The following is a 26,730-nucleotide window of genomic DNA, read 5'->3' on the forward strand; positions in this document are numbered from 1 at the left end:
TTGTACAAAGAAGTTAGAAATTGGAAAAAGTGAGGATTAAAACGGAAATTTAATAATTGGATCCTTATTTCACAGGTGGACTCCGTTAAAAATTCTATAATAGTAGTACGTGTATGCCCATCTGTTTTGAAAGGAAATTTTTTAAAAAATTTCAGCATTTTTATTATTTTTTTTTATCTTACAGAAAATGTTGTTTGTTGTCTAAATTGGCATAATAAATGTAAATTTTGTTTAGATTTCTATATTGGAAATGGGAGAAGATGATTTTTAATAGACCTTTAATACATTTTTAGACCTTATTCATTTTAAGGCTCATTCAAATTCAATATAGAAATTTTTTTTCCAAACAAAAGTTAAATTTAATTTAAAAAGAAAGAAAACAATTCTTTTACCTATATAAAGAGATTCTTTTTTTTGCATAATAATCGTAATGGTTATCCTTCTGACCAAATTTGTAATATTCTTTAAGTTACGTAGTAGTTTTTTGTTTTCTTTTGTTAATAAAAAACAAAATTTTAATTTACTTTTAAGAAAAAAAAAGGACGATTCAAATGAAATTTCTGTTTTACTTTTTTGATTAAGTATAACACAAAAGGATTCCCTTTTGTTTGGATTCTTATTATTTTATTCTGTTTTTGTTTTTTTTTTTTTCGTTTTCTATAAAAAGGAGTAAAAATGTTGGGATCAAATTTTGTATGTCTCTGGCACATATTGTTTTAATTGTTTTCTGATTTCAGTACAATATAATTTTTGGTTCTTCTTTTAAAAGGATCAGGGGTCTGTTGTGTGTTTTGTTTTATTTATTCCTCTGATTATTTTATTGTTTATTATAAAAGTGGAGTTTTTAAATTTTTTATGTTAATTGATATGAGTAATGATGATTATCGCTAGAATATGCATAATGTGTGTATATGTATGCTTATGTAATAAGATAATTTTTTTTTCGAGTGGGTTGCTCATTTAAATTCAAATATATGCTTAGTATATAATATGTGAACATTATATATGTAAATAAATACACATATTATTTAATATTGTAAAATAAACCTGTTCTTTAAATTATGAAAAAATTAAAATAACAATCGCATTTTAAAATGAAAAATATTTACTCATATGAAAAGATCATTTTGTTATGATTGTGTTCTACAGAAAGGATTTTTTTTTTAAAGATAAACAGATTTTATTTCATATGTGGTTCATATTTTTTTATTTTTAGTTTTTTGTTAACGTAATACAATACAGTTTTGCATTATTGTATAGATATTTTGGGAAGGTTTTATTTAAAAAGTTTTAAAACGAATTTATGGGAGGTCAAAATATTTGAAATTTTGTTTAATAATGAAAATTTTTTATTTATCTATGCCAATGCTTTTATATAAAATTCTTATCAATTTGCAGATAATTGGAACAAAGATAAAAGTTTAATTATTTATAAATTTATTTAATCTTTTTTTTGTGAAAATTTTTAACAAAAATGAAGAAAATAAAATTATTGTATATTGTATTCTTACAGATGCAATTTGAAATATGATTAATATTATTTAAACTGGAAATCGTGAAAATTATTTGAGTCCTAATTAATCGAATTATTCGGAATTTAATAAAACTATTGAAATAAGGGAAGAAAACTTATTCGATTAGAAAATAAGTGACGAATGTTTGAAATGCTAGAGGCATCAAGATTGAGAATCATAAATTTTTAGATAGAAAAATAGTGAGAATCATAAATTGTAAATTGAAAACCGTGACATACATAAAATTGAGTTCTAGTTTTGGGTACAAAATTTTATGTTGTAAAAGCTTTTCCAATTTGTTTAAAACAATTTTCAGTTACTGATTAAAAATAATTTAAATTTTTTACTGATTAGTTGTAACGTGCAATATTTTCACGATTTTAAAATGATTTGTTAATATCTTAAAAGAATGATTTGTTTATGATTTTCTTATTGCTTACAAAAAGCTTAATTTTGAATTATAAAGCAATTCAATCGAATACTCAGGTTTAAATAAACAAATGAGAATGATAGGTCACACGTTGAACCATATGAGTTTTCAGAGACATTAACGTCCCGAAACAAATATAAAAATTACAATTGAAACAATTTAAAAAACAAATAACAGAAGTTTTGAATACACAAAATAAAATATTTATTTTTATGAATATTTAATTAAAGTAAAAAGTAATAAATTTCCTAATTGACATTCTTCTTATAATTTATTGATAATATTCCCTTTGATATTCCCAATTTTTTTTTCCATTCAATTAATAATTTATAATAAGGAAATTAGCATTTAATTCAATTCATGTTGGAAAATTTTCTACAAAATGTGAAAGAGCGAACCTCTTATTATTTGTATTCAATATTGCACAAAAATATTAGATCTCTAAAAAAAAAAACCAAAAAGGAACCCCAATTCATAAAGAACAAAAAAAGAAAATTGCTTAACATAAAAATTTTTATGTATAATAAAAATTAACATTAAAACATTAAGATTTAAGGTTTACCACAAAATTTGTTATTGAAAATGAATAGAAAACCAAAATTTTATATTTTTTTTTTTGCTCTTTTTTTTTTGGTCATGGTCTAATCATTATTGTCTGTAACAAACTATAAAAATTCATATAGTGTTGAGTGTTGTACAAAAAAAAAAAAGAAGAAGTGTTTTCAAATTCAGTAGTGTAAAACTATTAAAAAAGGACTAAAAGGACATTGTTCGCTTGAGTAAATTTCAATGTTTATGGTCATTATTAGGTAGTTTTTTTGTATTGTATTTTTTTTTTCTAGTAAATTAACCAAAATAGAAGCCCACTACAAAATATTTACTTTCTATTAAATAGAAAAAAGGGGAAGTGAATTTTTACAATCCTGATGACAATAACATAGTTTCTAAAAAAGAAGATACCGTTTAGTGTTGTACGTAAAACGGTAAAACTATTATTCAAAATTTAGAATATAATGTGTACATTGGGTGCAAGTCATGTATGTATGAAAATTTACTTGATATTTTGATATTATGCATAATGTACGAGATGTGCATATGTGCACTTAAATATAAGACAGCAAATAGTTAAATAGCATTGTTATTAATTTATGCATAACAGGAAAAAAAAAATACTTAATTACAAATGGCCGTTTATCAAATAAAATCGTCATTTCATATTTTAGTATAAGTAAACCGTATATATCCTAATAGAATGTAGTGTATAATGTTTTTGATGTATCCTTAATGCATATTAAATTCAATATATATAAATATATACAATTAATATTCTAACAATTTTCATACTATAGTAAAATATTCTATTGTTATACTTAATTTTCCTTTATTTTGTATAAAAGTATAGAAAGTTTGATAATCATTAATTCACTATTAATTTGTGGGTATTTTGTTGACGTCTGTCAGACGTCAATATTTTTATATATGAGCATTAAGTGTGGAATGCGTATGTTTGCTTTAATTTGATAGATATCGCGATTGTTATTAAAATCTATTATTGTGATTTTGTAGATTTTATATTATTAGATATACATATAAGTATATATAATAAGGAAGCTAATAGTGAATGAACATTGAATTTAATATTAAACCAAGTGAGTTTATATTGTAATCATATACTTAGTTTTTTTTGTTAAATTTTCCCGACATTATTAAAATTGAAAGAACCTAACAATTAGCTTTAGCTGGTGTAAGAACTGTCGATTTGTTTGTTTAAAACTCAATATTGAGAGTGGAAAAATAATATTATTAAAAAAATATATAATTTTAATTAATTAAAATACTTGAAATTACCGACATCATATCCGATTTTAGTTTGTATTTTTATTTGAATTTTGAAAATTTTTAAAACAAGATTTCACTTATAAATTCAAATTTTTTCTAAATTTGTCAATTAAATTTGTCACCAATTCAAGAATAGAATAATCGAGTTTCACAGATTATATATTTTCGTTTAGTTTCCTGGAAAAAGAAGCATAACTCATTCATCTTTTTCTGCTTTAAAATTTTTAGATAAAGAATATCTAAATATTTGTGTAATTTCTTCAAGTGCTTCTCACCGTATGTATTTTTGAAAAATTTTGTTTTGCGCTGTTATGTTTGATTTATTGTTTTGAAAAATGTTTCTTTCATCTCTCCTTTGTCTTCTCGAAATTTTCAAGGTTTTTCTTTGATATCTAAACATCTTAATTCTTGATATAAAATCTTTAGTTCATAATATTTCAAGAAAATTAAACAGAAAAAGCAAATAATATTAGATCAGAAAAAAAAAACAAAAAATAGTGAATTCAGTCTCCAGACGAACACATGGAGACCTTAAATAATGAACTTAAAAAATAGCATCGACGTTAATGAAATCGTTTTTAATTTGATAACTCACGTCTATTTTTATCCTTTTATTCAATTGTTCACTACATTATTTCTTTTATATTTTTTTCATTTTAGAGTTCCTACAATTGCTGCTTACCCAATAAAATACGGATAAAATTCCATATATAAATAAAGAAGATAATACAAAAAGAAATTAATGCATGCCACAATCAATATAATAATATGGAAAAGTAAAAACAAAAATTAAATTAAAAACTCACCTTAACACAGATCGAATTTCACGCGTGCATTACACAAAAAGTGTGCCAAACGGTATGCTGAAGCGCTCTAAAATTTTGATGAATAGCACTATAAAAAGTCCAATAAACAAAAAGAAAACCGTTTTACATTTTCATACATTTACGTACTCATGTTTGTAACTCGTATATAAGTGTATGTATAAAAATCGTATACTCTTTGTGAGAGGATCATTTTTGCGCAATTCAAAAAAAAATTTCAAATTCATTCCATAGTTGCTTCCTCGTTGAATAAAAAAAAAAATATAAAAAAAAATTTGAGGTACAAACTACAAAGGTAAAAAGGTATACTCGCACACACCTCATGTTTTCCACTGCTTTTTTACCAGTTCTAATGAAAGTAAACATACCATCCGTATTCATATGATGATCTGGCGAGCAAAAAATAAAAGGAAAAGAGCAAAGAAAAGCACAAATAACAGCATCAATTTTCAGAGATCGAGAAAAAGGGAAAAAAATTTATTTTTTCGTATATCAAAGGTAAAACTTGTAAAAAAAAAAAAGAAAAAAAAAACAAAAGCAATTGAATCACATTGAACCTTTTCAGTTTCGAAGACGCGATCTTTATAGTTCTTTTTTTAACTCTGCTATCTGTTTACTTTTTTTCTGTTGTTCGGAGGGATAATGTTCATTATCAGTCGTATATAAATTTATTTATGCACATTAAATATGTATACATGTACATTTACATACGTACAAACATTTACAATAGACAATATTGAAATCAGATTTCGATTTTAAAAGCATCTGCTTTTAATTTTTTTTTTTAAGTTTCAAAATATTTAAAAACGTTGATTGAGTTATTGCGAACTTTTCATTTGCAATGCTTGCAGAAATTCTTCTTTTCTCTTGGTTTCCATTGCTTTGAAGTTTTAAAAAAGTTTTCGAGATTGGAATAGATGTATATCGGGAGTTACGTTTAGAAAAAATTTAATTGCTGTGTTAGGCAAAATTTTTCGATTTTTCGACTCTTAAATCACATTAATTTTGATCAAATAGTTTGTTGTATTTAAATTTCTTGTTGTATTCAAGTTTGTTGTTTATTAGATTATATCACTATTTGATTGACCAAGACTTTTATAAGCATTTAGCATACATATTTCAACCGGAATAAATTAGGTATTTTCGATATAATTAAGAAATTTTACAAAGTGTCAAAGGAAATCATTTAAAATTTTTGCGGTCAATAGATTAATTGAAAACGTTGAAGTTTTTAATTTCGTTTCAGTTAATAGTTTTAACAAATCCAAAAAATCAAACAGTAAAAATAATTAGTTTTCACAGTTCCATTATTTTGGTGGTGAAAAAACGGGTGCTGTTTAAATTTATAATTGCAAATTATTTTAAAAAATGCATTGAATTTTCATCAGTCTACTTAAATTTTTTATTAAAAAGCTTAATAAATATATAAATAAATAGTTAAATAAATTAAAATAAATAAAAATATCTCTAAATGCTTGAAAGTTATTAATATCAATAAGATATTTAACCGAAACCAATAATTCCTCTTCGTGGCGGTAACCAATTCAATGGAAACAAATCTTTCCATAACTCAAATCTATCAGGATGTAAAAATTCTGCCATTTGTAAATCTTTTCCAATACGCAAGTATGGTTCAGCTCTATAATTAAATGGTCTCCATCTCATTGCCCGTAAATATTCATCATTATTTTTATTTGGATCGCTACAAATATGTAAACTTTTATTCATAAACTGAATTGAATTAATTTTTTGTTAAATCACCCTTTATAAGCAAAATTTGCCCACATTCTAGTCATTTTTTGCATCATTCGATATTCTGGATCATCATCAGCAAACATTGATGTTATTGATGGTTGTGTAAATAGATACATTAAATCATCATGATGAACAGCACCTGAATAAGACAAATAATAAATTTTGTTTTGAAGAAATTTGAAAAAATCAAATATTTACCATATGGTTTATCTTCTGGATAATATAGATGACTAAATCTACCGGTATAACTAAATTGATAGTAAAAAACTCTAGTTAATCTTGCAGTCAATCGTACAAAACGATGTACACCGAATCCAATAAGACTGTCAGCATAAAGCTAAAAATCGTAAAAAGCTTTATAATTTCAAAAATAAATTAAATGAATGAGCTAAGAAGTGACATATACCTGAGATAAACCTTCCAATGAACGTTCCGGATGTAATAAACCTCCACCAAGATATTTCTTTCGTATACGTTTGCTTATTAAATTAGATCTTGGAGTATGTCGTTCATATAGGAAACAAATTGGAGCTAAATCATCAAATTTCTCATCCATTTCTCTACGTAACGTTTCATTTTGTAAAATTGCTAAAAATTGCAAATTTGAAATTTCAATTTTGATTTCATTGCGAGAAATTTATTCAATTTTACCAATTGCAGGTCCAACAAATTCTTTATCAGTTACACCAGCTATTATTGGTATTCTCATAAATCTACCGCGTTGATATAATTTAATTGGATCATCATCAAGAAATCTTTCTTGCCCTAAATCTGGTTCAATAACTGGTTTCCATACTAAAAATGGATTATATTTTCCGAATTCGAATAATTCATTTTGTTTACTAGCAATTTCTGTAGCATCTTTCTGAAAATGGAAACAATATATTTGTATTAAAATTAAATTCTATTACTGTAATGTGTAATATTTTATTAAAATTTACTTTTTTCAAACAATTTACTAATTCCATTGTATTATGATCAGTACAATTCATTAAAGCACCATGTTTTCGTGCTAAATGTAATTGATGTTTTGGTATTTCCCATTGAGCAGTAGCTGAACCACTCATTAATATTACTTTATGAAATAAACCTTTTGACATAGGTGAAATCATATGTAAACTGATAGCCATTGCTCCAGCACCATAACCAAGTAATGTTATAGATCCAGGATCACCACCAAAACGTGATATATGTAATTTTAACCATTTTAATGCCATTACTTGATCTTTTAAACCAAAATTACCGATAGAATCTAATGTACCAGTACTTAAAAATCCTAATGATCCTAATCGATAATTTAATGTTACTAAAACAACATTTCTATCCATAAAATAATGTGGTCCGGCAAAATTTTTACTTTGTCCCGATAATGAATAAAATCCACCAGGATGTAAAAATACAATAACTGGTTTTTTAATTTCTTCATTTACAGAATCAGATCTTGGTAGATCAGGTGTATAAATATTTAAACGTAAACAATCTTCAGACATATCATCAGTTGTTGTACCATCTTGTGGACACATTGGTCCATCTTTTGTTGCATCAAATATATCAAACCATTGTTCGACAGCTACCGGAGCTTTAAAACGTAAAAATCCAATTGGCGGTTGTGCATATCTTATACCACGAAATGCATAAAAATTTCTACCGGCTTGTGATGTTAAATATGTACCGCGTACTTTACCTAATGCTGTTACAATTTCAATATCTGCTAAATCTTTTACATTCCCTATGATTTCATTATTTTTACCGCTCGTTGATTGAAAAACAATTAAAATCACTATAATATTGGTTATTTTTATATAAAACATTATTCGATTTTATATCGATTTTATATCGATTTCATTTAAAATGTGATTGATATTTTCACTGTCGCGTTAACAAGAAAACTGAAATTAAATTAAAAGTTTACATTAGTTTTTATATGAATTCAATATGTATGCCATGCGTGTATGGTAATAAGAGAATGTTATGGGAGAAAAGAAATTTTTATATTTTCTTTTTCAATAAATATTTGCTTTCGAATTTTACTAATATTTTTATTTCACTTTTGTTTTATTTTCTTATTTATATTATAAAAAACCTTCTCTTTCTAAACTCTTTAAATAAATGATAAAATTTTAGTACAAGAAATGAAAAGTTTTAACTGTTAAAGAGACTGTGTAAGTAGTTTTTGATACTCTGGCAATGTGACAAAGTGGTCAGGAAAATAAATCAATAAATATATATGTTTGTATATAGTATAACATTGGCGTGACGATAAAGTGATATTTAAATCGAAATAAAAGTAAAATTTTCAGTTCAATATATTGTATTGTAAAAATGAGTGTATAATAAAATACATGTATGCAAATGAAAACAGAGAATACGTAAAACGTAAACTAAAAAACAAAACACTTTAAATTGTGGAAAGAGAATGTCAGGTCTATATAACAGTTTCATTTGTTAAGAGTTTATGTTCATGTAAGCATTCTTATTTTAATTCGAATTTCGCATAAGAAAAAAATGATTTCATTTTACTTAAGCCCCCCCACAGAGGTTTAAATTTTTTTATTCTTCACACTTTGCTATGTCAAATATAAACATTTACATTTTTAGATACAATTTTCTTATAAAATAAGAGATAAGTCTAATATGAACAAATTGGAATTATAAATTGATCGAATTTTAAGAAATCGATAGTACGTTAGATTGAAAGAAGATTAATGATAAACTTAGATGAAATTTTTATCATAGGAAACTAAATTTATAATAATGTAACTTAATATTTTATTGATTTATTTTGTTCGATAAAAGGAAAGTAAAAGTATAACTTATAAATAATATTTAATTAATTAATTTATGTTAATTAAAATGCTGTATGGAAAAATAAAATTTATTATGTGAATTTCTTAAAAATTTGTATCAAAACACATCATAAATTTAGATTATATTATGGGTTGATTATAGAAATTTTTAAAAATAATTGGGCTACCAATAAAAACTTATCAGTAAAAAAAATTTATTTGTTTCTTTATATGACTTGTATTTAAATTTTTTTTTCTAATTAAATCAAGGTGCAAGAAGTTAAAATTAATTTAAAAACGTATTTATAAAAAAAAATCAAACAAATTTTTTACTGGGACTAGAATTTATCTGGGCTCCGAATCACTATTCAATTCGATCATAACACAAATTTTACTTTATACTTAATTTATATTAATTTAAATGAATTTCATTAAAACACAAATATTATATTTAATATTTAATCTTAATCGTATCTCTTAATCTCAAGTTTACACTTAATCTACGAGTACATTCAATGCTTACGTACTAAATATAAACTCTCTAACTAACTCTCTATATAAATTTCTAATTAAGCATGCAGAATTTGAAATATTTTCAATTTATATAAAAAAAGAAAGTACATACATATATACATATTTACATACATATATACATGTATACATATTTCAAAATTATAAAATTTTCAAAATATCGAAAAAAAAAAAATTATTTTAGAAAGATAATTTTCTTCATTGAAATTCAATTGGTTTTTTTTGATAAAAGCTGTTTTAGTTCATGACATTAATTTTCAATCCGAAATTGAGTTGCAAACAGATATGAAAGAATGAAGGTATAACACATTTATTTTAATTTTCTTTTAATATTTTTCAAAAATATTTTTTGTCTTTTTTTAGGAATCAAATCGATTAAATCATTAAGAATTACTTTTATAATGCTCAAGATATTAAATCAATTTAAGAACCCATTAAAAAACTCAAAAATCGTATTCATGTACAAAAAAAAATGTAAACAAGTAAAAACGTTTCAGTCGGTATGAACCGATTGAATTATACCCTGCACCTTTCATTGTTGTATAGCAATTACTCAAACCTGTGAAACCATTCTATAGAAACTTCACGGATATGTCTGACCTATAACTGAACACACAACTACCAAGTTTCATGAATCTGACTTTATTATTTTTCCAAATATTTAAAATTAGCTTTTGGAGTTGTATGGCAGGTACCCGAACCTGCCAAGCAATTCCACTAAAACTTCGCTAATATATCTGACCTATAATTGGACACACAACTGCCAAGTTTCATGAATCTAACTTTATTACTTTTCCAAATATTTAAAATAAGCTTTTGGACTTGTATGGGGCCACTCGAACCTGTCAAGCAATTCCACCAAAACTTCAGAAATATCTTTGACTTATAATTGGACACACAACTGCCAAGTTTCATGAATCTGACTTTATTATTTTTCCAAATATTTAAAATAAGCTTTTGGACTTGTATGGGAGCCACTCGAACCTGTCAAGCAATTCCACCAAAACTTCAGAAATATCTTTGACCTATAATTGGACACACAACTGCCAAGTTTCATGAATCTGACTTTATTATTATTCCAAATATTTAAAATTAGCTTTTGGAGTTGTATGGCAGGTACCCGAACCTGCCAAGCAATTTCACTAAAACTTCGCAAATATATCTGATCTATAATTGGACACACAACTGCCAAGTTTCATGAATTTGACTTTATTATTTTTTTAAATATTTAAAATTAGTTTTTGGAGTTGTATGGCAGGTACCCGAACCTGTCAAGCAATTCCACTAAAACTTCGCAGGTATATCTGATCTATAATTGGACACACAACTGCCAAGTTTCATGAATCTAATTTTTTTATTTTTTCAAATATTTAAAGTAAGCTTTAGGACTTGTATGGGAGCTACTCGAACCTGTCAAGCAATTCCACCAAAACTTTAGAAATATGTCTGACCTATAATTGGACACACAACTGCCAAGTCTCATGAATCTGACTTTATTATTTTTCCAAATATTTAAAATAAGCTTTTGGACTTGTATGGGAGCTACTCGAACCTGTCAAGCAATTCCACCAAAACTTCAGAAATATATCTGACCTATAACTCGCCAAACAACTGCCAAGTTTCATGAAACTGACTTTATTATTTTTCCAAATATTTCAAATTAGCTTCTGGAGTTGTACGGCAGGTACCCGAACCTGTCAAGCAATTCCTGTAAAACTTCAGAAATATATTTGACCTATAATTGGACACATGACTGCCAAGTTTCATGAATCTGACTTTATTATTTTGGCGAATATAAAAAATTTGCTTTTGGAGTTGTATGGCAGCCACCCGAACCGGTGCAGCTATCTCATTAAAATTTTTAGAGCATGTGTAGAATATAATTGGACACATGTATACAAAATTTTATATTTGTACCTTTACTAGTTTTTGAAATAATTAAAATAAACTCTTTGAGTTGTATAGCAGCTACCCGAACCCGTTGTCCGAATTGGTCCAATAACAATAGGGTTCGTCCTTGGCACAAAAGAAGCAACTTGTGAAAGTTTGGTGTCGATTGCATTATTCGTTTTTGAGTTATCGTGCGATCGGACGGACGGACGGACGGACGGACGGACGGACGGACGGACGGACGGACGGACGGACGGACGGACGGACATGTCTAAATCAACGCAGAATTTTACGCTGAGCAAGAATATATATATATGTCCATACCGCAGATGACTCCTTCAAGTAGTTACAAACTCCATACCAAAGTTAATATACCCTTCACGAAGTGCAGGGTATAAAAAAGATTTGACTGGGACTAAAGAGTTTAACTGGGCTCAAAATCAATATACAATTCGATTATAACAAATTATAATTTATACTTAATGTATGTCAAATTTATGTTCTAAATTAAGGTAAATTTTGGCGACGTTTTCCACATATGGCAACCCACCGACTTATACTTAAGATGTGCACGTACATATTACATGCCTATATAATAATTGAAAATATCTGAATTAAGGAGGAAATCGTTTTATTTACGTAATGTCGTTTTATCACACACATGAAAAATATGAAAAATTACATCAATGAATCGTTTTATCATACACATGAAAAAAAATGCAGAGATTTTGTTTAATTTTTGAAGAAAGTGCCGAAATCAAAAGTGATATTAACATGAAGTTGTAAGTGATGCTGCAACATAATTTAATTACATACTCTATATTTTTCTGTGGGAATTCACCAAAATTGGTTGTCCAACGTTGTTTCACATGCTAACTAAGAACTCCAATTATTATTTGAAATTTGATTTTGTATGGTAAATATAGTAAATTTGCAATTCTAAACTCACTAAGACTTTAAGACAGTAAAAAACTTATTCTTGTTTAGTGTTCATGATATTTAAAATATCTGAATTATTAAAAATTTCCTAAATACTTTCGCTTGACTTCACTAATAATTGCTAATATCTTTTGTATACTCATATTAACGTTTAGATGATCTACATTAAATTTCGTGTCATGTTAATCATATTTAAACTGATTGCAATTCAAAATACATTTTCAGTCTGTCATCATTATTTGAAAAATTAAATTCTTTTTTTTTTATTTTTAGATATCATCATATCGTCATTATCACCATTATGCCCAATAAATTAACTGTACTGAAATCCATGTTATATGCACTTATATATAAACATTATATTAAATTTATGTTAGGTACGTATAATATAGAGTTATTATTTAATAAATTTACACGTAATGTCGTGTGCTAACTATTAAATTACTTTATCTTTTTTTATTTTTTTTTTTTATTTTACAATTTAGATTTTTATTCATTTTTAGGTTATACATTTAATTAGATATACAATAGAGAATTTCCAACAGGGAATTAATTTTTAAACAATGTAAATGAGAAAAAAAAACGCTAACACTTGGGAAGTGAATATACTCGTACATATATACACATAAATGTGAGTAAGATAACCATAGAATTTGAAAATAAATAATAATATAGGTGTCTGATTAGACCCTCATATTTTAGCAAAGGAAAAGTGAAAATTAAAAAAAATAAAAATATTCCTTTACAGTTTCCTAATAGAAAATTCCAATAGATAGAAAAACTATAATTAAAAATAAAATGAAATTTTTTTTTTGTACAATTTATTACAATAACGCTTCCCCTAACCGTTAACTTTTGATAATTACAATATTATAATACATTCACCTATACATACATACATTTTTTATTCTTGTATTGCTTATGTTTCATTATGATCATTTATTCAAACATCATTTTAAAAGTGCCTTCTTTATTAACATTCAAAATATTTATAAGTAAATTATGTGTGAAATAAGAGGAGGTTTATTCTAAAATACAAAAGTCGTACTTATTATATTGGTGTACTTTACTCTTGTGGTATAACAACTGATATTTGTGATATGTTTGAGTTTTTTTTTTGTAGTTTTTCATGATATAACATTTGCAATCTAAAAATAACACCTATTACATATAAATAGAATTTTAATTTTGAATGGTACAAATTTGCCTTAAAGCTATTTAATGCGATTCTAATCAACTAATTACAATATACAAAGTTTTTTGTTTTAGTGATCTGTTCGTTGAGCTTGTTTCATTTATATAATGGAGAATAAAAATAACAGATGAAACTGGACTGGAAGAATTGCAAGGCAATAAAATTTTGATTCTACTTAAAATACTTTCTTACTTATGTAATATTGGTTTGCCTGTACGAAAGAGAGTAAAATTTTTAAAATATCGAATTTATGATTTCATTAAAGGTAGTTAACAAAGTAGTAGTTAACTTATCGAAGAAATGTCCCCATTCAGCCCGTGAGCGCAAGTCCATCGTCTGAATTAAGATTGTATTGGATTAGTAATCCAATGACCTATGTAGAATATCTTACGATTTAAGTTTAAAATCTAATATTATTGAAATGTAAGAATTATTTGATGTACGCGCATAGAAAATTAATGTCCTTTTCAATAGAACCAGACATTAGTACCACCTTATTCTTTTAAAAGTAGTTTAAGGGTATTGCGTTAAATAAATAACTAAACATAAACTGTTGTTTTTCTCTGTCAATGAATATTTGACCAAAAATTGATTGCATGTTTTTAACTTAAAAATTTTAAAAATTTGAATTCATTTTCAATCGACAGCCCTGACAGCGTTCTTTTGTACAAGATCCATGCGATCTTTAAATTCAATTTTAATTCTAATTAGATTTTAGTTAATGTATATAGGAGGAATTCTTGCAATTCATCTATACATACATACGTACACACAAATTTAATTTTATTTAAATTGGATTTGGGTTGACTGGGTGTTTGACTATACATATGTATGTATTTCAGTAGAATTAGTTGCATTTTAAGGTGAATTGATAAAAAAAAATTTTTCTTTTAGTTATAACTGGGGTAAAAGTTGAATAGAGTAGATAAAACAAAAAAATTAAGTTAACTTTTTTTTTTCGGAATATCTTTTGAGTGATGTATGGAATTATGCAGGCAAATAAAAAATGTGTGGCACGAGTCAGTCTAGTACATTTTTTTTTGAATTTTTAGAAAAAAAGTTTGTTTTGTATTTTTATTTAAAATATTTTTTTTTATAGTCTTAAATTATGAAGTAAGGATAGTAATAATTTTTTTTTGTTGGAAATTTTCATATTTTTCCTATTAAAATGCAAAAAATTGGCCTTTTTTTTTTTTCTTGCTAGGGTATTAGTTGTAAATATTAGGAGGCACTTTTTTACGGTTGAAAGAACATTGAATTGTTAATACAATTGTTTTTTTTTTTTTTTTTGTAGTTGTCATCCCTAAACCTCATTATAATTTGAAGTCAAAGTCTTAATATAGATGTACATATATGGTTTTGTTTTTTTTGCTCAACAGATTTCGAAATTTGATAAAAGGTGTCATTATAAATTATAAATTTTAATTATTTTCGTATATTGTTGCACAATATTCAAGTTGTGATTTAAAAATTAAAGAAATTTATTATAATTTTAATGTTATATTTAAAGTTTGTAATATATGATACTTCATAACCAGATACGACGGATATGGAAACTGAAATCAAATTATTGGAGGATGACATGAATTTTCTTGAGGAAAAAGATTTGCTTGGCATAAAAATTTTTCACAACACTAAATAAAAAACAAGAAATTTCTATCTTAGATGAAAATCAAATCCTGTTGTTCTAATGAAAATAAAATCAATGAGAGAGATCTGGTAAGTAATATGTTTTTTTATTACTTTTACAAATTTTAGAAAATTAATCTTTTCTGTATTTTTTAGTGTTCATATTTTTGAATTCATACTGTAAAAATTTACAAAATTTGAGTAATCACAGTTTTGTTCGTGTAATAACTTCAAATTCTTTAGATAGATTTTTTGAATTAGCGAAAATATGGAATTAGGAAAAAGGCTCAATTCAAATATAGGTGTAAAGCTAATAAGGTGTAAGATGAATAAACAAAAAGAAGACTAATTTGGGAAATGTGACCAAATTAAAAAGAGAACATTTGCAAACAACAAAATTTCAATTGTAAATGATTGGAAAATTAAACGAAAGTGCATTATTGAATTAAAGTGCAACTAAGCTGTTTACCTACACATCGCATCGAGCTGTTTAGCCACACAAAAAACTGCCTCTTAATATTTTACCTCAGACTCATTGTCATGAGGAACAAATGAAAATTGACGTTCCAAAAACTTGAATACTAAGGACAAATATTGGATTTACAAATTTGTAACAACATGTAAGTTTTTATTGAGTATGGTTAAGTTGCATATATCCTTGGGTATCCGTTAATTGATTACACTTTTTCTTTTCAATGAGGCAACATTGGTATAGAGTTCTTAGTCTTTTTTAAATAATTAATTTTTAAAAGTAATTATTGAAGAATTTTTATTCATTTGATTTTAAAATTTATATCATTATTGGTACATTGTAATAAAAATTAGCTGTTCAGTAAGCTATAGTGATAAAAATTTTCCAATATTTGTTCGATTTCACGATTGTCGACTTATAAATCAATGAAATGTAAGTGTTCTAATATAGGATTTTTTTTTAATTTAATCTTTCGTTCTAAAATTATAAAACTCTTTCGTCTATATATAGCTTATATGTTTAAATAAATCGGCACTATATAAATAAAGCATCTATAAAAAGTTAAAAATTTACATAAAATCAATATATTAATAACAAATACACATTTATTTTTCTATTCTGAAATATAACCTCTAATTTTTATCAAAGAGTCAGTAAAATTAATTTTATTCTTGGTTCTATAATGCTGCAAAAATGAAAGGTTGCCATTTAATAGTTTTGTAATTTAATGTAATCCAGATGTTTTTATTGTGCAAATTTTTATAATAAAATAAATACAGCACAATATACTAGACAACATTAATAGAATTCTACATAATTCTAATAGAGAGTTAATAATAAAAATAAATTGTGTAATGTGGCATATAGTTTTAAACAATTCGATCTAGATTAAAAACATACGAGATTATGGTTTTGTAATTCAATTGCATTTATGTTGACTCTTCAATATTTCACATTGCTTCTTCATATTAAATTGGAATTGAATAATGTATGATGATAGGGTTCATATTATAAATGAATGATTTACCAAAAAATATACACAAAATATCGGAGGATAAAATATCCTTTCTCATCGTCATCATCTTCTTTTTGTAATCCTTTCTTTTCTAAGATTGACATTTAAAGTATTTCACAAAATATAAATAAAAGAAATCATTAAATCCAATGATTTAAACATTGATATTCCCTAAATATTTTCTTTTTCGAATTTATCACTTAATACTGAATTTTTATATTATAATTTGCCTTTCGATTTATAATAAAAATTTAGGCTTGTAAATATGGAAAGAAATAATAATAATAACAATGATAACAATTACTAATAGTATCGGTATAAATTTTTGTAATGATAGTGTGTATATGTTATGCATATTAGGGTGGGTCGCTGGATAAATAATTTTATTCTATGAGCCTACGAATTAAGGATTTCCAAAATTATTGTTTATTAACAAATCAATTATAAATTACAGAAAACTTTAATTTTTTTTTTTTGTTTACACAAAACTTTTTGATTTCAGTCTTCTAACTACAAAATTTATCAATTCAATTAAATGAAAAATAGTTAGTAGATAGTAAAACAAATATAATACAGTAATACATACAAACATAAAATTAATTTTCAATGCATCTTTACACGAAGAGTTAAAATATTTTGTCCATATTGAATTAGCAAATCAAATTTTACAATAGAAAACATAATTATTTTAATATTTAATAGAAATGTTGTAATGTACTTGATTTTACAATAAATGTAAGAGGTTTTTAAAGTAATTACTTAACTCTTCTGCTTTGAATATTCCTATAAAACTTAGGGTTCCATATGCGGTCTCCTATTTTAAAAATAACTCTGTGTTGACTCTTATATTAAAAATAAATGACCCACTCTAATATAACATAAAGTATATTGATGTAAACTTTGACACATCAATCAATAATTTGTGACATAAGATAACAACAATACCAGTAGTGTAACAAAACAAAAAAATTGACAAACAATATGCAAAGAAAAGAACGAACCTCTTTTTTTTTGAAAGAATCGAATCATTTTGACATTTTTGAAAAGGTGTTAAGGGGGTTTTGAATTGATTTTTTATAGTTGTCAATTTTAATTTTATAAAAGTATTGTAATTAAATATTGATGACTTTTCATAAAATACATATATGTATGCACATTCGTTGGTGCATTATAAATGTAAAATTGCAAAGGAATCATTCTGCACTCATGTATTATATTATAATAAATAGAGATAGATAATGTAAAGGAGGATAATAAATTACATTATTAATGAAGTGTACCCCCTCTCATTTACACTTACATACATGTACATAACATGTTGTATCCGTGTGCTTATGTGAGTAAATTTCACCTATATTTTTAGCACGCGTTTAACTTTCTATAATCTTTTCTTTATCTTTATATTTTTCTATAATATAAAATCAAAAAATTATTCTGCTATCAATTGCTTTCATAAAATTCAAATACTAGAGGGTAGCCTTAAAACACATGTCTTTTTGTTGGATTTTCTGGTAGAAAATCGGTAGCTACAATTAAATAAAGACTATCATTTTTAAGGGAATAAAAGAAGACTTTATTATAATATCATTATCATGACAATATGATTTTATGATTTACTTATTATTCTTACATACCTACTGGTATACATATACATACATAGCTTAACATTACCTTGATTACACACGTTTATTTTTGTGGCTTTTATTAGTAGACATTCAAAGGTTACGAAACAAAATTTTCAGAAAATGTAAAAGAATATTTTAAGTTCCCAAAAATCTAAAAAGAAAAAATTATAATTTATTTAAAATAAGGTAAAAAGGCAAAATATAAAATTTTGTCTTGTTCCTTTTATTCCTTTTCTAAAGGTCTTTTAAATATCTTCTTATAGTATGACCATACTTGTAAATAAACATCCTTGGAAAGGTATAATTTGCGGTTAACCCCAGAAAAGAGGTTTGACATCTTGTCTATTTTATCAGAATAAGTGTGCACTTATCTGAAAAGAAAAATAAGAAATTTTTAAATTAAAGGATCTAAGATTGTGTATTTGTTTAAATTAAAAATACCCAAATGGTAATTGCAGCCTTGAATTTTAATATTTTTTTTTAGTCAGAATGAATTAAAAATTCATTCCTTTGGGTCTATTTTTATTTTAAAATTTTATCATAAAATTGAATATTTTCCATGTTTTGTTTTTGACTAAGAATTAGCCACTTTAATTTGTATGATTTTTAATTGAAAATAATTTATTAATTAAGCGTTATCTTTATTCTGTAGTAGCAAAATTTCTTTCTTCTTATGTTTTTGTTTAAAGAATAAATTAGAAATATTTAGTTTAAGCATAATGTTAGAAATTACTTTTGGCTTAATTAATTGTACAGTATAGGCGATCCAAATTCGAGGTTTTTAGTTTCCCTCCATATTTTGCTTGAAAAGAGTGAAGAAGGTTTAGAGCGGCTATGTGAGTATCAGCAGATTGCATGTAAACAAGAATCTGAATCACAAGAGAATGAGAAATACTTATTGATTCCTCGTCCCTTTAAAGGATAATAAGATATTGTGCAGTGAACTTTGAAAAAAGTCACCTTTTATTATATAATTAAATTTGTACATGGAATTGCAGTCTAACGGAATTACATTTTAAAAGGATATTTTCTTCTTCCTTCTACAATTATTTTTATTATTATAAAAATTATGAAAATTACATGAAAAGAAATTAAATATTTGCGTTAAATTTGAAAGGAAATTTTCAATAAAAAAAAATTGTTTTATAATCTCATCTCATCATTCCAGGAATTATTTTGAAGATAATGAGATGAGCATGTAGAAGAGCAAAAAGCAAATTATTTTATCAATTTTTTTTTTTTGTTTTCTAATGAAACCTGATATTATCCATAAAAGAGCTGTTATTTATAAAGTCTCATGCTCATCATGAATATTGTATTTTTATTATGTTATAAATAAAATTTTATAAAAATTCAGTTAGATATAGGGACTTGCTTATATTGACGATAAATAACGTAAGAAATGTATATAGGAATATAAAATAGAGAATGCAACAGAAGTCTGAAATTAAAGATGGCCTTTTGTATAACCATGACAAAAATAAAATAAAAAAAAAAATCCTTTGAGTCTGTGTGGTATAAAATTAAGTATTTAAACAAGAATAAAAATAACAACAAAAAAAATTTCTTCCTTTTGTAATCCTTGATTTTATTTTTTATTTTTTATTGTGCAAATAAACAAGAAAATAATATCATTTTAGTATATAGAGTGTGTGGACGTATTTATTTACAGTTAATCTATATAATGTACAAGTATTTACATATTTAATTTGTTATAGAATGAAAGTTCAGGCCACAACTACAACAATTTAAGTTGATCAAAAATATTGTTGTAATATTCATTTAATTATTTTCTGACTCCTTCTCCTTTAACGTGCTAAAGCAGTGTAGTAATTTGAATTAAATTTGTAACGGTTAAACATAAAACAAATATATACACAAAGGATATAAGTTAATTTGTATTTTTATATTTTATTTTTCTTCTTATTGCGCTATTATTAGGACATTATGAGAAAAAAAAAAGGATATTTAATATTTATGTTTTACAAAAGGTTTATAAAAGTATAAAATTTCACTTTATTTAATTTTTTTTTTAAATGTGCAATTTGTGTATATTTGGAGTGTATTGTGTAGTTAAATGTATGTAGCGAGGATGTGAATTAAAATTTAAATATAAAAGTATTATTCGGTCTTGAAGTTGATTAATTGATTTAATGAACTTATTAAATGAATTTAATTTTTCTATAATTTTATTAACATTACTGTCAATGTCAATTAGTAAAGCACTTATGTATATATATGATTAGTTTTATAATAATTCTCTCATTAGCAAAAAACCGAAGTACATTTTACAAGATTTTGTAAAATGTTCATATTGTTTACATAAAAATGGTTAAAATAGAGTACAAATGACAGTGGAACAAACAAGAGCAATAGAAAATATAATGTCAAAAAACTGTCATTTGGTGAAAATTAAGTGAATTTCATTGTTTTTTTTACTTATTATTCTTAGCATATTATCCCTCTTACCATAAAACCTTTCAATTTTAGGAAGACTATAACAGATCAAAGAGTTTATTCATGGCTTAAAGTTTATAATATAAATAAAACTATATAAAATGTCGCGAATATAACAAGTCTCTTTGGTAATTTCTCTTGTAATTAATAAGTCATCAACATTAATAAAATATTAATTATTTTATTTTACATATGAAGGAAGTAGTTAGTAGATTGACATAGCTTACCTTTCCATCCTATATTGCTACGGAAAGGAATCTGCTTAGTCTATTAAATTTGTCTTATGCTTAAAATACATTTGAATGCAAAATGAAAATAGCAAATTTACACATACAGTCAAATGCACATATTGAAAAAGATAAGTGCTTTAAAATCATCTAGAAATAAAATAAGCACAAAATGCGACAGTAAAATGTTACAATTGGAAACAATTGAGTCAAGCCTTACAGCAATAATACTTGACAATTTGAATTTTTATTGTAAAAAATAAAAAAAGTACACCTATGTATATATAATTTCGTTAATGATTCCGTTAAATAAACTCTATGGAATATGAGATTATAATATTTTTTTCTGATTTGTTTGAGGGTGTTTTTTTTTCTTTATTTTTACTCTTTTTTTTTTTTTATTGTGTACTTATATTTTAAAAACATCAATAACATTATTTGACAACAAAGTGTCGTATTGCCTTTATGAAGGCAAAAAAAAAAAAATTAAACAAAATGGGAAAATAACAGTGAATTAAAACTGTAAATAAGCACAAGATCAATGTACAGTAAACCGTCTTTTAACATGGCGTAATTTTTTATTGAAATTGTTTTGGATCAACGAAAATTTGAGCAAACATGATTTGTATTCAATCAGTGTTTCATGTTCGAAATTTCTAAAGTTGAAATTTGAATTTACACTTATCCAATTATAGGGAGCTTTTTTGCTATTATGGTTTTTCATGTTGGTATTTCAGATTATTTTTTAAATATATTTAAAAATACTCGTATATCTCATTCTTTTCGATCGTAAGGTCTAAAAAACTCTGTAAATTGCGGTTGCCGCATTCAAATTTTGAATTTATTTAAATACTCGTATATCTAACTAAATGAACAAATTATTTTATTAACAACCAAATTTCGTGTGTATTTAGGGAAAGTGCTTAAATCAAATTTCTTTTAATGTTTTATTACATCACGCATTTATTTTAAGGTTTACTGTATTTTATCGATTATAATTGTACAAATAAAATTTATAAAGAGTAACTTTATTGATGATGATTCAAATTCTGTGCTGTTGTCGTACAATGAGAGACTAAAAAAAAAAATAGAACGAAAACAATAAAAACTTATTGTTTCTGTCTATATTGATGATAGTTTCTAATAACCCCTCACTCACTTACCAGTCATGTTAAAAATGTCAGTTATTACATAGGACAATCGAATTGATAAATGAAGGGTGGAAAATTAACGTATGCTTTTCCTTTTTTTTTGATTTTTATTTAAAAAAAAGAAATTTAGCAAAAAAAATTTGAGATTTATTTTTATACTGTTAGCGAGTACATTTTGATTTTAAAACATTAAAATGATGACAAGAAATGATAATAGAGGGCAAAACTCTAAAAGGAAATGAATGTTTTTTTCTTGTTTTGAAAAATTATTATTCCTTTCTCATTCACACATTCAAAGAATATAGCTTGTATTAAACTTTTGATTCGATATTTAATTAAGTGTCAGTAGTGTGGAAGATGTATTAGTTAAATGATGATAATAATGATGGGTGGAAAAAAAGGAGGAAATTTTTGTGGTAATTTAAGGATAATAATAATTTTTTATTAAGAAATGAAAAATATAAAAGCAAGTAAATAACTATAAGCAGATATTTTTTTTTTTTACTTTTAATATGAGTACCAGTTCATTTTTTTACGAAATTTTAAATATAAGTGTACAGAATTTATAAATAGTAAATATAGAATTTAGATTCAGAAATATAAAAAACATAAAATATTTATAGGTTGACAAATATACGATATGTAGTAATAGGTCCTTTAGAATTGAGTAAAGCGTGAGAGAATTTGTTTTGTTTTATGTGAAGTGAAGTGACTATTATACTTAAATGTACATTGTCCTTCTAGTGTTTGATTTATTACTGTTTGTAATGTTTAAGCTTGTATATACCGCATATTTCATTATATATAGAATAAAATTGCTGTAAAGGGTGGTTAAAATATGCTATTTTTTTTTTGTTTAAATTTTTCAAATTTAAGTTAATAAACTTCCGGATTATTATAACAGTATTTTGTTTTTTTTTTTTTTGTCAATCACAATAGTTATGGAACGATTTTTGAGAGATAAGTGATTTTGAGTGTTATAGAACCTGGTTTTATCAACTGTACTCACTATTCTTTAAATTTTCTTTGTAATTATATGGGTTAAGTATGTTTCCAATTTGGAAATGAAAATTTAAATTTGTGCTAATTACAAAAAATAAAATACACATGGTCAATTTAATATTGAGTTTTGTTGTTGGCTGCAAAATTGGCCAAAGAAGTAGTTGCCAAAGGTTTTCACGTCCACATTTTATTTTTTTAAATTTTGTTTTTGCTCAGTTAAGATCAGTTTAAATTTTACATACAAACAAACGTAATAATAAATAATTTTTATTCTTGCTTACAGGTGTAGGTGCATTACAATTCGTTACGACACTAGGCTAAATTTTTACGACACTAGGCTAAAAATGCTACAAATTTTTTCGTTTGCGTGATGAACAATGATTTTTACTTTGCGTGATGAGCGATGAAATACGGAACTAACATTTCGGGATCTTACAACTAATTAATTAAAAACACAATTCAATATGAAAATGGCCTGTAAATTTTTTTTTACGAAGTCAATTTTCGAAAAAAAAAAATTTTTCATATAAAATTTTCATTAACAATCAAAATCATTTCTTATAAAAAAAAAATTTAAAATATTTCTAACACAAAATTTTTTTCTTAATTTTTTTTTTTAGATTTTAAAATTAAACTTACATATAGCAGACTATATTTGAAATGTACCAGGGATTTTGTAATTAATTTTCAGAACCAACTTGTATTTCCATTGTAAGAGACGAATGTAGTTACATAAACCTATACATAAATTTTAATTTGGAAGCAAATTAATGGAAAACTTTGTCATCAAATTAAAATAGAAGTTTTCTATATCTCATAAAGATGCCAGCCAAAGGAAAATTAATAACTAATATCATTTGAAAAATACGAGGAAATTCAACAAAGATAATTCAAACTTTTATCAAAAATGCAATCTGCATTTTATTGCGTTTATTTAAAATTGATGCCAAATAATAGTTGCATATGAATAATGAAAGTTTTTGGATTTGGAGGAATTTAATATAGATAAAACAAAGAAGTTTTGCAGTTTAAATCTAAATTTTCAACAGTAATGCGCTATGGGGAAGCTCTAAAAATTTTAAACTGTGAGGAGGTATACATACATGTATATGTATTTAATACGTACGTAGATATTTAAGTATATTTTTAATAACAGAGATTAATGATGTTAGAAATGTGTATGTCACAATTTTATTTTCTTATAAGTCGGAAAATTTAGAAATGCATTTATGTATGATATGCATATGTATAGGGTTAGTTATAATATGTTTTGTTTATATGGTTAGATTTTTATTTGATTTAATTAATTTTGTTCGCTCATTTGTCCCACAGAGAAATAAGATATTTCTTTTTTATTATCTACATATATATAATATATAGATAACTTAAAATAGTAATAACCCGAATTCTATATTAAGGGTGAAATTTAACATCCAATACAATATTGCCACACAATTTTTAAAAAGAATTTCGTAGTATCTCAAAAAATAAAGATATTCTATTACATTCAAATTAAACTCTTTACTACTTTAGTTACATGCCAGAATCTCTAATCTGTAAGTCTGAAACAAAACTTCTGGAAGTTACACAAACTGTAAGTCTACATCAATTTTTCAAATTGATTTTAACGCATTTAGTTTAGTCAATGTTTTGCACATTATATTTTCGAATAAAAATGATTTTTACTTAAGATTTTCAGCTAAAAATAAATTATTCTTTGAATCTTATCAAAAAATGTTTACCAAAACTGTTATATACTTATAATTTTATAAGTAAACAACGAATATTTTTAGTTTTATTATAAAACGCAAAATAATTCTTATCAATTTCAGCTTATCTTTTAAAAAAGAACTCTTTCGCATAAACAACTCTTTTTTTTTTTATAATTTAATAAGAAAAAACCACCACCTATAGAGTTTTATCTTAAAATTACGATTATGAAATGATGAAAAAATAAAAAAGACATTTTGTTTCATTAAGGACAAAGACGAAACATAAAATAAATAAATGAAAAAATAATAATCAATAATTATGATTTTTAATGTAATAAAATCCTTTTTAGTTTTATCCTTTGTTACTCTTCAAATGTGTGTACAAGAATATTTTTTTAACATTTTAATTTTTAACGCTTTTAATAAAGAAGTCCGTGTGAAAAAAAGGTGTTAAATTTGTTTAGGTAATTTTTTTTTCCATGTGTATAGTTTGTCTTTCAATATTATTCGACCATTACTTTACATGTTCAATTTTTTTTCCCCCTTTTCTTATAATGTGTTAAAAATTTCATACTTGAATTTTAGCGCTATTTTAATTTTTGTGTTTTTTCCGTCTTCTTCAAATACAATTTTATAATGAAAAGTTTTTTTATAAGTTATTATCCTTTAATAACAATCATATAATATGAAAAGGTAACAAAAGACTTGGAAAAAATGAAGGCCATAAAAGATCATCAACATTGATAGCGAAGAGTCTTTTTTTTTTTTTTTTTTTTGATTCCCTATTTTTATTTTTATGAAATTTTCTATATAAAAGACGTTGATTGACTTTTCACATTATTCCATACATATAAAATGCACACAAACGTAGAATTTTATAGATTTACGATTAAAATCTTAATTGTCCTTTTACAAAAAGAAAAAATATCCTGTTTTTTTTTTGTGTTTGTCGTTATGATTTATGTTTCCTTTTAAAATTTTGAATTCATTTTGTTCAAAATGCAGATTATTACGAAAGTGTTAAATTTTACAATCAAATGTTTTTTTTTTTGAGTCTTTGGAAAATTGAAATGTAATTGAATTTTTGTTTTTATAAAATATGTAGTTTTATTGAAAGGATAATAAAAAGGGTGAAATTATTCTTTAAGATTTGAAAATGGAAAGAAATAAGGAAGATTTTTGATTTGATTTTTATAATATGTTTTTGATGATTTTGATTTTTTGCACGTTCAATTCTTTTTTTTGTTTGTACCAGCAGTGATGCCTATATTAATTTTGATAGCTATAGATCATTTTAACATTTTGTTCTTTTATACCATTTCAGTTATGCCAATGTTTACAGGTTTCAATCGTTTTCATGATATTAGAAGATATAGCTTATTTGATAGTTTTCTTTCTATATGCATTTTTGTGCTGATCAGATCCAATGCTCACACGTTCCAAAAGGTTTTGTAATACTGGAGCATGTAGTGAATTTGGTAGTTGCTTGTTAATTTCCAAAATTTTAGAAAAATTAAGGCTAAGTAAACCGAGCGAACTTGCTTATTATGGAACTAAACAGTAAGATTGTGGAAGTAAATCATAGTTTCATTATGTTTCATTTTATATGTTTCGAAATTTATCATCAAAATACATGAATAAATAAGAGATCAAAATATAAAATTAGTTCCATCCTGAACAAACAACATGCATAACTCTCAATAAATGGAATAATATTTGTTTCTATTTAGTTGGGTT

General features: G+C 24.9%; 1 protein-coding gene across 1 annotated transcript; it reads right to left on the reverse strand.

Annotated features, from left to right (window-relative positions):
- Positions 1-6,110: 6,110 nt before the first annotated feature.
- On the reverse strand, positions 6,111-22,298 carry LOC129609454 (juvenile hormone esterase). The gene is made up of 7 exons (XM_055521367.1): positions 22,292-22,298; positions 7,304-8,142; positions 7,014-7,227; positions 6,769-6,950; positions 6,561-6,699; positions 6,369-6,501; positions 6,111-6,309 (listed from the first exon to the last, which is right to left on the reverse strand). Exons 1-7 carry the CDS (start codon positions 22,296-22,298, stop codon positions 6,111-6,113), a joined length of 1,713 nt encoding a protein of 570 aa, XP_055377342.1.
- Between the last annotated feature and the right edge of the window lie 4,432 nt (positions 22,299-26,730).

The sequence above is a fragment of the Condylostylus longicornis genome, unplaced genomic scaffold, assembly GCF_029603195.1.
Source record: "Condylostylus longicornis isolate FDR11 unplaced genomic scaffold, ASM2960319v2 ptg000039l, whole genome shotgun sequence".
Taxonomy (NCBI): domain Eukaryota; kingdom Metazoa; phylum Arthropoda; class Insecta; order Diptera; family Dolichopodidae; genus Condylostylus; species Condylostylus longicornis.